This window comes from Mus caroli, unplaced genomic scaffold (assembly GCF_978045245.1).
Source record: "Mus caroli unplaced genomic scaffold, Mus_caroli_1 scaffold_19, whole genome shotgun sequence".
Classification (NCBI taxonomy): Eukaryota; Metazoa; Chordata; class Mammalia; order Rodentia; family Muridae; genus Mus; species Mus caroli.
The window spans coordinates 69,648,121-69,661,628 of NW_028227274.1; the positions used below are offsets into that span (position 1 = coordinate 69,648,121).

Genomic DNA, 13,508 nt, shown 5'->3' on the forward strand with positions numbered 1-13,508 from the left:
ACAGACTACGCAGCTATTCTAAGACCCTCGTTTAAGTACAGCAAAGAAGTCGGTGGAAATGTCCATCATGAAGGTCTCTAATGTCTCAATTGTTTGCCAGTATATATTCATTTTTCTGGAAGACAGATATACTAAGTTACACATGTAAGACACAAAGTATCTACCCTTGTATAAAACAGTCACTACTGTACAGTATATACAAATGTATAAACATCAGATATGGGATATGAAAATTCTTTTCCATCATTAATTGAGACTCTTGCAATCATGTTATCCTGTAGAAAAATATTATTGGACTCTAAAAGAGTAAGGATGTTTTTATATAATCAGTATTTGAACTTAGTATTTCGATACGAACATTAACTGTCCTCAATTGAGTATACATACACATATACGCACATACATGCATACACACATACATATGCATGTATGTTTACAGGATTGTGGGCTTTCATCAAAATCATCATATCAATTTTTTTCAATTTTTGTTTGTGTGTTCTCAACATACTAATCACCCTGTGGAGGTAGGAGGGCCTGTGTAGGCTCCTTTCACAAATAATCACTAATAATAATAATGTATTTTCTGAAAATTGTTTACTTACCTTATTAAAGCTTTCTTTTAATACAGAATGATATCATTATTGAAAGGAAGTAAAGTTAGCAATTTTATGCCATATACATAACTCAATTCATCTCCATTTTATTCCCTTATATATAAAAAGGTCAAAAGGATTCACTGTATATCAAATAAAAATAGTATACATGAAATCAATACAAAATGCCAGATAGCTATAAATAAAAAGTCAAAACAATTATGTCTGCCTGGCATTGATGGAATAAAAATGTGATGAAAAACAATAACTCTTGCTTTGACATGTTGACTTTGAGTATAAAAATAACATTTATTCGGTTGGAATGCCCATTATAGGCATTTTTGACCAAACATTAAAAAGGTCTAGGACTTTTTTTTTTCCTAACAGAGACTGGAGAGTTATTTTATGACCATCCACAAAGAAAAGTAAGGAGATGATGGGACATAGTTCAAACCTTTCAAAGTCCTGAAGAGGATGGGATCAGAGAGGGGCCCTACTCCTTTCACATTCCGTGCTTGAATTCGAAAGTAATACATCGTGTCAAGGCTGAGATCCATGATCTGATGGGTAAGCCGGTCACCGCTGATAGTTTCCATAATCCAATCATCTATTGGTATATTCTTGTCCAATGTATAAAACAAGATGTAAGCTGTATAAATAGACAAATGAGATGCTCTTTGGTATACAGAATGCATGATGCAATTCTCCTATCAAACATGCACATTTCTTAGCTATAATTTGTAATCATTAGTATATGTCCACAATCTATAAACTACAACATTCAGTCTTGCTAGCAGTGGCTTTTTAAAAAAAAATTGCAAAATTTAGATAATTGTTTCAGTGCACAGAAAAAGAGCATGGAGTAGGCCATTAGAAAAAATAACAATCTGTCTTATTTAAAAATTATTGCTTTTGCTATCTATAAATCCAGATTATGTTTTCTCTAATATATTAATATTATGAAAATGTAAAACTGAGATAACATGTTTACATAATATTTATGGCATTCCAATAAAGGAAAAAGGGTAATATTTAATTTAGCCATGCTTAAATAATAAAGATACATTGGAAAGTATAAAATGCTGCACATATTTAGAATATCATACACCTGAACAGTCACATTTTATTATTGCAGTGACCCTGTGGAGGTAGGAGGGCCTGTGTAGTTTCCTTTCACAAATAATGAAGACGGTTGGAAAAGGGATGTGGTGAGAGTCTCTACACTGTGCCTTCTAGAACTATTTCTTCTGTTCTACATTAGGCAGGCAAATACATATCCCCAAACTAAAGATGGCATGTTTGTTATCTCAAATATTAGTACCTGTCATTGGAGGGCTTTAGTTCTATTTTAGGGAGTATGTTTCTATAACATGAACAGTACACTAACTTATGGTTGTCTAACTTACATATGTACCCCAAATCAAATCTCCTTATGTGATTTGTAGAGCTGAACATTAGGCTTATCGAACTTAGGTGGTATATCTTATTTAAAAGCATCAATGATTTTTATAGTCTTATGTATCACTTTATCAAAATGCTATGTTTCCTTTGAAATGCTTTTGAGTTCCCCTTGCCCATGTCTGAAATATTGTGTATCTGCCAAGCTTAATTTAGAGTTCTCAGATTGAGTTTCACCTCTCCTCAGAAGGATCCAAGTACCACATATGTGAAGAAAGAGGGAGAGGACTGAAGTGGGAAGAGGGAGAGGGAGAGGGAGAGGGAGAGGGAGAGGGAGAGGGAGAGGGAGAGGGAGAGGGAGAGGGAGAGGGAGAGGGAGAGGGAGAGGGAGAGGGAGAGGGAGAGAACTAGGGCACATAAACTTGGACAGAAGCATCCAGGAGAAATTGGAAAAGGTGAAAGAATATGATGGATATATTGTGTGAAAAACTTAACTTTTAAATAAAAAGGAAAATATAGGCAAAAGAGAAAAAACCTAAAAATGTTCTCGTTTCATTTTATTATATTTATCTTTATACTTATTAATTGTGTGTGAGTGCCTCTTTATATGCAGCCACTATAATACATCTGTGTAGGTCAAAAAAAAATTGCGAAACATAACATAATATAATGTTAATAGGGACCAATGTGTGGAAGCATAGCGCACAGGAACATGGTGCTAATTGCTTGGCTTTCATGAACATTTACAATTACCTTTATTTAAAAACATTAAAACTACATGTATGTGTGTGTGTGTGTGTGCATGCATGCATGTGTGTGTGTGTGTGTGTGTGCATGCATGTGTGTGTATGTGCATGCATGTGTGTGTGTGTGTGTGGTTTTGTTATGATATTTTCTTGCATGTATATAACACATCAGGGTTATATTCACAATTTTTATACTTCCAATTGTCTCTCTTTTCTTCCCCATAGTCCCCAAGGTTTCTTATCTTTTCTTCTTACTGAATTAAATACAGTGCATCACAATTTTGCTATAATAAATAAATCATTTTTTTTTAGATCTCTGATTCTTCGACTGTATGTGTATGTGTGTGCGCATGCATGTGTGTGTGTGTGTGAGTGTGTGTGTGTGTGTGTGTGTGTGTGTGTGTGTGTAAAACAGACAAAGGAAACTCATCCAATGCAATCACATTAGGAAGATGGACCCTACTAAATAGATATCTCCAAGACCTAGCATGAGGGTAAAGTTTATTAAATAGAAGTGAAAATTTCTTAATATGGGCTAGAATTCTAGCTTTCACTTGGGAAAAGCAACATTCAGGCTTTCTTTTTCAGAGTTGGAAACACATTCTGTGGTTTACTTTGACAAGCAGAAGATTTATTTGAGTTCAGAGTAAGGAGCGTGGTAGTGGAAAATAATTTCATTCTTCACTACGTATAGTTTCTATCGTACCTTGTTTTTATTTAGAAAATTTCTATTCTTTCTTCTTAAAATATTATCTGCTTTGATTTATGTCTATAAGTAACTGTTTATAATGAAATAAAATATAAATAAATTAAAAACTACAACAGTACTGAAACGGAATCAATGAAGGTGGACCAGAACACCAAGCAATGAGACTAAAAAAAAAAAAAAAAAAGAGAGAGATGTACCAGCCTGTGTTTTCAAAGGCCTGGCACACTGACAAGGGAACACATATGCTCCTAGGGGAGAGATTTTATGTTTAGGTTCTGCCTCATATTTATCAGCTCATATGAAAATTCTGTTTGCTACTACACTGAGAGCAATTTCCTAAAAACTTCAACTTAAATTTTAATCACATTTGTAAGCATCACATTATCTTTTCATTTTGAAAAAAAAATCACAGCATAGCATATGAACTGAGTTTGCCAACTAAAACTGTGTGTTCCTGGTTTATCTGCATCATGGGAGGACACAGTCACTGTTTTGTGTAGTACTGCCATGTATCTCTTGTATGTACATATAGACAACTGGAGAGAGTCTTTTAAATTGCTAACCCAATGGTTCTACTTCATGGGGCTGCAATGTGCACATTTTGAGTTGTATATTATTTTTTGTGATAAGTTAATTCTATGGAGATAGCTACTAAAAACTTAAATTAATCTAAGTTGAATAGGGAAGGCAAACTCTAATAGAACTCCATTATGTTTTTTTTTTAAAATACTAAATTACATCATAGGCTTCTAATGGATGCTTTAATTAGGCATTTTTGTTATCAGCAATATTTGATAATATAAAATCTGTCACTGTGAAATATTCATTATGTTCAATTTCTGTCAGTCAATATTAATCATTTTCCTGAACCTTATTATTAAAGAATGAAGCTAAAAGCTAAACGAGAAGTTAAAAATCCCAAGACAAATTTCCTTCATGTGCTGCACACACAAAAAATATAAGGCCATTAGAAATCATTTATATTCTGTAAATGTCAACCAACCAGATTCTTTTTCCCCATTTGTACATACACAGACACTCCATAGCTGGTTGTCTTAATGGTCCATATGATGAAACACAAAATGCCAATCCTGATTGAAATGTACATCTTTCACACAGCAACTGAATGTGAATATGCGTATGCATGTACCTGTATGAACCCTTTAGAAAACTACTCCCTCATTGTAGAACAAGAAGAGCCAGTCAGAGGAGATGAGTATATGAAGCAAGATGCTGAGATAGACCCTCCACATAGAGGCAAGGACAGCTGTGAAGTAAGCAACTGTAAGCAATGATGGTCAAGATGGGGCAAGGTTGGGAGAGAAAGATGGATGCTTACCAGTGATTTTCCCATTGGCTTCCAAGGGAGGCTGCCAACTCACAATGACAGCACGAGGCTTCCCCTCTCGAGTAATGACTGTCAGATCCTTGGGAGCAGAAGTTGGGGCTGTGAGATGAGACAGAGACAGGGTCTTGTCATTGGTCGTGACACTTTGTCTTGGTGCTCACAATCAGGATCTATCACTAAGAATATCATGTTTATTCTGCCTTTTACAATTAGTCACAACTATTGGAATGATACAAGTCAGGGTGTAGAATTGATGGTTTACCATGAAGTCAGATGTCTTCCTAAGGTGTGAGTATAGAGAGGAAACATTGAGCTGAAGAATGCAACATGGGATTTTAAGTGAGCTCACATTCATGTATGTATGTAGAAAAATGTATGCTTAGTAAACTAAAAAAATGCATGCCTTCCATTAAGGACACTATTGCAATTGTAGTTTATAATTGAAGAAAAGAAAAAAAAAAAACCTACCAAATTCCATGAAGAAAAATATAAGAGAGAGAAAGAAAAACAAACAGACAAAAATAAAACAGGTCAGACCTTCTTGTAGCTTAAATGATATGGTAAATATTTTCTAAGTGAGAACAGCAATTGAAAAACAAAAATAGAAAAGGCATGCACTATAAGAGCGCCTTTGCTTCAATGTAGCATAAAATAAGATAGCAAAGAAACCCTGCCTACCCCAGATCTATTTCTTTTAAACACTGTGCAAAATAAAATGTAAATATATTTTAAAGTTGGGCCAAATGTGCTAGATTTCTGCTGCTCTGCTTATAACCCCTTTGAAGACAGCCTTTCTTCTAAGTAGCAAGCAATGCTCTAAATCTTTTTTTTTTATCATTAGTTTGTCACAGGCAGATTTGGAGGTTTCTGGTCTCTATGTTTTCTGCAAGAGTTTTCTGGTTTCCAAATAGGATTCTGGTGAACAAGAGAGTTAGAATTTGATCCTTGAAGTCATTTTCATTCTACTCTTCTTGGTTTTCCTAAATGTAATGTAGGGTAAGTCAGTATATTAGCTATACAACCCTATATACAGAATATCTTCCTATCTATTTATACATATGAAGCCAATAGGAAAGATACAAATCATTTCTATCTGCCACATCCTTTCCTCAAACGTCACTGGGACTCCAATTAATCCAACGTTAAGCTAATTTCGACATGCTGACAATGCCCTTAACATATTTAAATTTTCAAAGAAACATGCTGAAGAGAGTGAACCAAAATAAGAAGAGAAGGAGAATAAAAAGAAAGAAAAGGCAAGGGATGAAATGGAGGAGATAAAACATATGTCAAGAGACAGGATTGGAAGAACAGCATAGATTTATATCAGAGGTATCTTACAAAAGGATTACTTTCTTAAGCATTTCATTCATGACATTTTATATCCCATGAAGAGAAAGATTAGGTATCGTCAGAAGTTGATTTAGATATTCTACAGAGCATATAAGAGAAATTGTAAATTATAAAGGAAATTAAGAGATATTAACTGATCAGAATACTCTTTCCTGACCTAAAATTCAAATTAACATTTATTTAGGAAATAGACAAGGGGTGTTGAGGAAGTTATTTCACCAGCCAGCTGTGGTATTTAAAACAGGCAGAAACACCACCACCAACAGCAACAACACAATTCTTCAATTTGTTCTGTAATGCACAGTAATGTACTGAGAAGGTGTTACTCAAAATACCAACCTTCTAAGTCACCTCTTCTGGGTGTGTGCATGTCTTTATCTTAGCTGTGTGTATGATAAATAGAAATTTTGGTAATAGAGTTAGTGGCTCAAGTAATTGCACTTTCTCTATGGGCTTCACATTTTCCCCAAATATGTGGGGAAATGGGCTTAATAGTTCCTAAGGTCCACACTAGTACCTAATAGTTCCCTCAGGCTATGATTCAGCATTTCTTTATTTGTCAAACTTCCCCTTATTTTTCCAGAGTAAATTTGTACTTTGTGCTGCCTGCTATAATTTCAATACATCCCCAAACTGGTGATTGCATTTCTTATGTTATTCCATTATTCCTGTATATATTTCTCTTTTTAAAATGATTTTAATTATCCCTAATATAGAGGCTGTAATCTCTATCTTTTATATCTCATACCTAAGGTAGGGCCTGGAAGATACCAATGAAATTGTTATTTATACTTTGTCCTACAAGAAGAAAATATTGCTAATATTTTTATTTTAATTAAGCAAATCAGAATAAAAGATTGTCCATTTGGACAGAATGAAAATTTTTAATTGAAAAATTTCCCAGTCACCTTTATGTTTCCTATGAGCCATTTCAGCTTGGAGCAATGAAGTCACAGAGTCTATATCTGATTTCAGAATTAAAGCAAATTCTCGAGTTATTCTATCCACCTCATTTCGTCCTCACAGTTACAGAATCTACAGACACTTGTGAATTACATCTTTCTTCTCATCATCACCCAGGGATCTCCTCCACATGCTATTTACACCTTTGTTCAGATCATTATCTGAGTTGACAATCACTATCTCTACAAACCACAGGTTTCAAACTTAATATCTTTTTTGTCTGCATTGGGACTCACCATTGGTGGTGCTATTGAGTTAGTTAGTTGACTAGAAATATTCAGGATGCGTTTGCAAGCAAGCTGCTGGTGTGCATCTTGTGTTTATGAATGGTAAAATAGATGAATTTGTTTCCTTTCAGGTGAAATGACTATTCTTTCAGTCAAGTCATATCAGGTATTGCTTTTTCTATTTATTTATTTATTTATTTATTTAGGAATTTTGCTAGTTTATATTTTATTCCACACATATCTTTTGGAGTGAAAGGAAGGGTGAGGTGATGTTTTGTGGTCTTGGTAGTATGTAACATACTTGTCTGGTCCTAACTTTTCTTAGAAACCACAAACATTGGCATCAATGGCAGAATTAATAGAGAAGAGCTTAATGATGTATATATAGTAAGTAAACTAAAAGAGAAGATGTTAAAATGAGACTATTTAGAGAGATTTTTATAGACAGAAGTACCTACCAATTATAGAACTCTAAAAATTAAAGTAATAATTGTAATAATATTAAGGTTGCAACACCAAGGGACAAACTCTAGTGGAAAAACAGTAATTTTGTTCAGTTGTCAACATTACTTCCATCTTAAAATTTGAATATGTTTAGTGTATGTCACACACAAACATAATATGAATATTAAATCAATTAAAATAGTTACTATTACGGTTGGAGAGGTGACTAAGTGGCTAGGAATGCATACTTTTGAGCTCTCTCTAAGTGCATGAAGTTTTCCCATTGTTTTATTCTCTTTCCAAAGTATGTCCGAGGTCAAGTGAAAAGTACTCTCTATTCCAGCTGTTGTAGTTAGAATAAATATCCAGGAGTCAAAAATTGTGATGTTTTACATTGTCTCAAGTTACCCAATACCTGTCAGGACTGTTGTTCAAAGCCACCCTTGTTTCTGATAGCATTCACTAACTAGCTAGATTCTTGCCCATTATTTAAACCCATTGAAGAGAATTGATGTTCAGGTACCACAAGTTAATGTTCTAAAGAACTCGTTCTGAAAAACCACCGATCAATCACGCAAGCAGACTGTTTAATCTATTGAAAACTTCTCTCTGCTACAGGAGTAGAAGAATACCATGAGATGCAGAAGGGCTGTGAATTGCACATGACATTATTTCACAAAGGACAAGGCACACTTCTGAAACCATACTACCTCTATGCCTCGACTTCCACAGAGTTAGTGAACACTGACACCTGGGCCGAGCTTGGCCCTTGGGGGACAGTGTCCCTTCACATACCAGCTTCGTAGGTGGTGGCGTGTGCAGTCATGCTCCACGTGCTTGACCTTCTGTTCTTGGTCACCATGACGGAGAACTCGTACATGGTATTGGGCTTGAGGCCAGTTGCTGTGTAACTGAGAGATGTTGTGTCTTCTGACTATACATACCGGAAACAAGCAAAGGAAGAGAAACAATATGAAATCTGTGAACTCAGCGAATCAAGACATATAAAACAACTGGCCAACAAATCAGACAAAAGTGGATCCATTGCAAAATAGCAGAGGTGCTGGGCCCACTTCTCTGTCAGCCAATATATACTGGTGGGCTGTGCTTCTGAGACTTTACTAATTAAATCAAGCTGTGTAGTGTTCCAATGGGAAGGAAGTTAGGTAATCTCCCGAGCCTGTGTATACCTGAGACAGAGGACAAAAATTGCTCTCAACTTCATTTAACACTTTTCTAGTGGAACCTGAGGTAAATTCATGTCTTTGTCACTGAAATCTTTCCAGTTTTTTTTCTTTTGTTTTTTAAGATAGTGTTTCATATTCTCTATTCTATTGGTCACCATCATTTCTCACTACAAACAATTATTTCATTTTCTAATGCATTTCTAGTGATGATGATGTTTTTAAGAGATGTATTTTCCAGGTTTAATGCTTCCAAACATATGTCGATCTCTTAAATGAAGGCAGAGTAGGCATGTTTCTGTGTTACATGATGCTCCTCCTTCATGCATAAGAGAAGATGCACGGAAAAGGGAGCCATTGATGAGAAAAGGAAGGCATATTGGATGAATATTAAAGGACATAACTGTATTGCAGAATGTTGTATTTGACTTTTGAATATATTCTTTTCATTATAAATAAGCTTATTTATAATAGTACAAAATAAGTAAATTGTGTCTTTCTTGCAAAATAATAATAAAGGGGATAAAAGCATGCTAGTCTCACAGGTAAAAGCTTATTTTCTACATGACTTGACACATTTTAAACGATGTGAGTCTTTTGGAAACATCTACTTGTGCTGGGTGGTAGTTATATCTTTGTCTTTTCCCAAGGTAACTACTTTCTAGGACTTGTATATTTAAAAATGTGTTGGGTATTTACTCCATCGGGTAATAATATATGTATTCACTTCTTTTACAGTAATATGGCAGAATATTAATTTGTATATATATTAATGGTTAGACCATAGTTCTGAAAATCATATATATATATATATATATATATATATATATATACACATATATATATTACATCAAATAAAAATTAAAAGAAACTATTAATATATGACAATGTACCCATTGATTATATTAAATTGAAGATCTCAGGAACATTTATCAGAATGCTTTCTCTGTATATTAGTAGAAAGCTTTTTGCTATAATGAATTTTTGCAACCTAAACATATATTGCAAAATCATATCTGGTTGCATTTGTGAATAGAGAGTACCTGGGAAATCCTCTCTGAACTTCCATTTGCTCATTCTAAGTTGATGCTAACATGACAGACATTATTTTATCATTTACTGTGTGAAATAAATGAAGTGAAACAGTGCCTGCCTCAGAGCATGCATTAATAAATGTTACCTACAATACATTGTACCTTGTTTCATGTCGACTTTCATTTCATTAGTTATCCTAAATTCCAGCATGAGACATGTCTTGGGGAAAAGACCAAGTCTTACACAACTGCCTGCATCCTATTATATCCACAATGCATCTGATAAGCACTGGGTTACTGTCAATAATTATATTTTGAGTGGATTTCACGTAAAACAGAATGTGATTAAACCGTTGTAGAAAATGAAAAGAAGTTCATATTTTTGTAGAAAAATCAATAGAGTGATTTGAGCAATCAGAATATTAGTGTCAGAATTACTGTCTAATTTGAGAAAAATGAGACTCAGTGATATGACAAAATATAGCAAAAGCTCCTCTTGAATCCATATTATTTGACTGCAGATGTGCCCTTTGTTCTATAATGAATATGTCTTGCTTATCTTATAAAGTTATTATGCAATGAAAGATGACATTTAGTCATGAACATGGTTTAAAAAGCATAAAGTACAAACCAAGTCATCTACTATAAATAACTGTAAAATTTATTATACATCTTTCTCGTAGACCAATTATTCTTTCCCTTCTCCTTGCTACTCCACTACCCAACTGTTTTCTAGAGCCTTCTTCATCTCAGTGTGTAGAAGTAGAAGTGTGTATGTGTGTGTGTTTGTGTGCATGCATATGTGTGTATATGTGCCCTTCTATATGTGAAGATTAATATTAAATTAAATAATGTCCTTAGTCATTTAAGTTGATGGGAGAAGATCTATTTAAAATATTTTGCTTGGTTTTCAAATTCTTTGTAGCTCTATGTCTGCTCTACTAACCATTTAACTCAAATGATTTGCCTCAAGAAATCTTGGCATTCAAATTATGCTGAAATAAGTCATTTTTTTAAAAAAACAAATGTCATTTCACATTCTGGCAAAGTCCCTATGGCCATTCAGTACAATAACTATGTCTCCAAATTAGTGTAATTATGAACATAAGCATCTTAAAGAGGGAAAATAGTCTTTTATTAAAATAAACTTAAACCTGAACCATCTATAGGTAGAGATACTTTTGAATACTCTCATATGTTGTCTTCTTTTGCTTTCCTGACAATGTTTTCTTTCTTTCTGCTTCTGCTCAGTCTAACATCTAATAATATGAGGAGATGGATTACATACAATGGATCTCTTATCAGTGATACTGTATGGACTTGCCTGGGGAGTTTTTCCCAATACCTGCTCTAACAGGGCAGCAATATCAAATGAAACCGTATTTTGTTGTCATTGATTTTGTTTCAACTGTAGAATGACTCATCATAAACCACAATGTTTTGACCACTTAAAAGATGAAAGACACTAAATCAGATCCAGCATGACTGCTTAGAGAGAGGAATACTTGTAAAACCAGTGTGCTTTTGTTCTATCTCCAGTTTTGGGGGCAGAAGAATCTCTAAAGACAGAGGTATCAACCAAGTCTCCACTGTCTTGAGGCAAGATTCCCCTTAACAGCCATTCCTGAGATTGGCAAGTACAGAGATACAAGTATGAGAAAACTGGAAGAGACAGGTTATGCTACCAGATTCCTTAGTTTTATGGTATCCATCTTTTTCCTAGCTTTAGAGAAATTCTTATACTCTATTGTAGGATGGCATCAAATTCTTGCCAATCCAAAGTCTTAAAATTACTGCATTCAACTTTCTTTTTCCTCCCCTGTTATCTTGTAAACTATTAATGTTCAGCTGTGTCATTTGATCTGACTCCTTTAGGGATTCTTTCAAGCATGCATCTATTGAGATGTGTTCATGAAGCATTCTAAGTTATACATGTTCAGTAAGGAGAATTAAAGCTTTATTTCAAAATAAATGATCTAGAACTGTTATAGATAAAAATACGTGCTGGCTGATCTTTCTTAGTTTTTTTTTTTTTTTTTTTTATACTGTCTACTACTTAGACATTTTAGCCTGGCCTCAGTTTTAGAAGGCTACACAGCTGCCTTTGTGAGTAATGCTTTGTTGGAATCACTGAGCTCAGAGAGGAGATATGGAGAGGTGAAATGACAGTGTCTTTTATACCACCAAGGATCTCTGGGAGGAGTGTGAAATGATTTGAAAATGAGTACATGAGGAGGAAGCTGGTATAACTCTGGTTCATTTAAGGGATTTTCTTTACAGCATGAGGGTGGTTTTGAGTTAAATACAGAAATCAATGTTAATGGCATACAATACATTTCTAGGGTGTTATAAAATATTTTCACATCACTTATTGTCTGCTAAACTCTCTGTGAGTAGGTGTCTGTGATATTAATGGACAGCAATTTAGATTCTAAATTAGAAGAATCATATCAGAATTTATTCAGAAGATGTGTTTGGAGCCTTGCTATTTCCAAAGGAAAGTGGTATTCTTTTACACAGAAAGAAATGTCGGGTGTAATCAGCCTATGGTGGAATTCAAAGATCAGCTTTTCAGCTCATGATATTTTTCTACCTTGCCTCTTATTGATTTCCAAAGGCACAATTATTCTAATGAATTGCAGACTTTGAGTTATTAACACGTCTTGTATGTGAAAGTCACTGTAGGAAAATGACTTACAACAGACAAGGAAACATTGAACACAACCCATCAAACACATACAAGTTAATTTTAAATTTCTTGCCCTCTATTAGACCTTCACCTTGTACTTGGCACTGGCAGAAAAGCTGGTCCTCCAGCGAACGGTGTACAGTCGCACATCGGATGTTTTCTGGTTCTTCGGGACAGAGTTGTCTGCCCAGCTGACCCTCACAGCCTCATGGGTAAGAGCCACAGCCTGTACACCTACTGGTGGGAGCATGGGGGTGGAGACATCTGGGCCCGAGGTGGGGAAATCATCAAACAAAGGATAATAATCAACGGGGTCAGTGGGATCTGGGTTCAAAACCCACCAAATGAAACAAACAAATAAATGTGTAAACGAAGAGTCAAAGTAAATATCAGTGGCAACACATCACAATGAGTGAAAGGCATGGCAATAACGATGGAAGGGAACATGAGAAGAACAGAAAAAATGCAATTAATTAAATCATAAAATATAATAAGAGCAGCATCGCTATGTCATAAAATAATAGTATTTCTTCTTTTTTATACCTTAAGACTCCAACTTGTTGGAATATTATACATTGATTTTTTCAAGGTATTATGTTTACATGAATTTATCATGTTCATGATTTATCAATGATTTTTTAAAATAACAGCAAAAAATGATATTTCTGGTTATTTTTTTCCTGAAATGGAAATAAATACTATTGGATACATTAATTTTCTTCTTTATCCCCAACTTTACTGTATTTTTTTTGTATTGCTTTTACTCTTTTCTATATTATATCTGTATAGATTTTGTTCAGGCAACATACAAACTATAATG

At 34.4% G+C, this 13,508-nt stretch overlaps 1 protein-coding gene across 1 annotated transcript in view; it reads right to left on the reverse strand.

The window, feature by feature from the left end:
- Positions 1 to 13,508, reverse strand: part of Dcc (DCC netrin 1 receptor) — a 1,083,530-nt gene that overhangs the window by 105,409 nt on the left and 964,613 nt on the right. Inside the window, exons 17-20 of the mRNA XM_021150630.3 lie at positions 12,780 to 13,012; positions 8,577 to 8,715; positions 4,786 to 4,893; positions 1,048 to 1,242 (exon numbers count right to left, since the gene is read on the reverse strand). Of these exons, the coding sequence (XP_021006289.1) occupies positions 1,048 to 1,242; positions 4,786 to 4,893; positions 8,577 to 8,715; positions 12,780 to 13,012 (675 nt within the window). The remainder of the gene's footprint in view (positions 1 to 1,047; positions 1,243 to 4,785; positions 4,894 to 8,576; positions 8,716 to 12,779; positions 13,013 to 13,508) is intronic.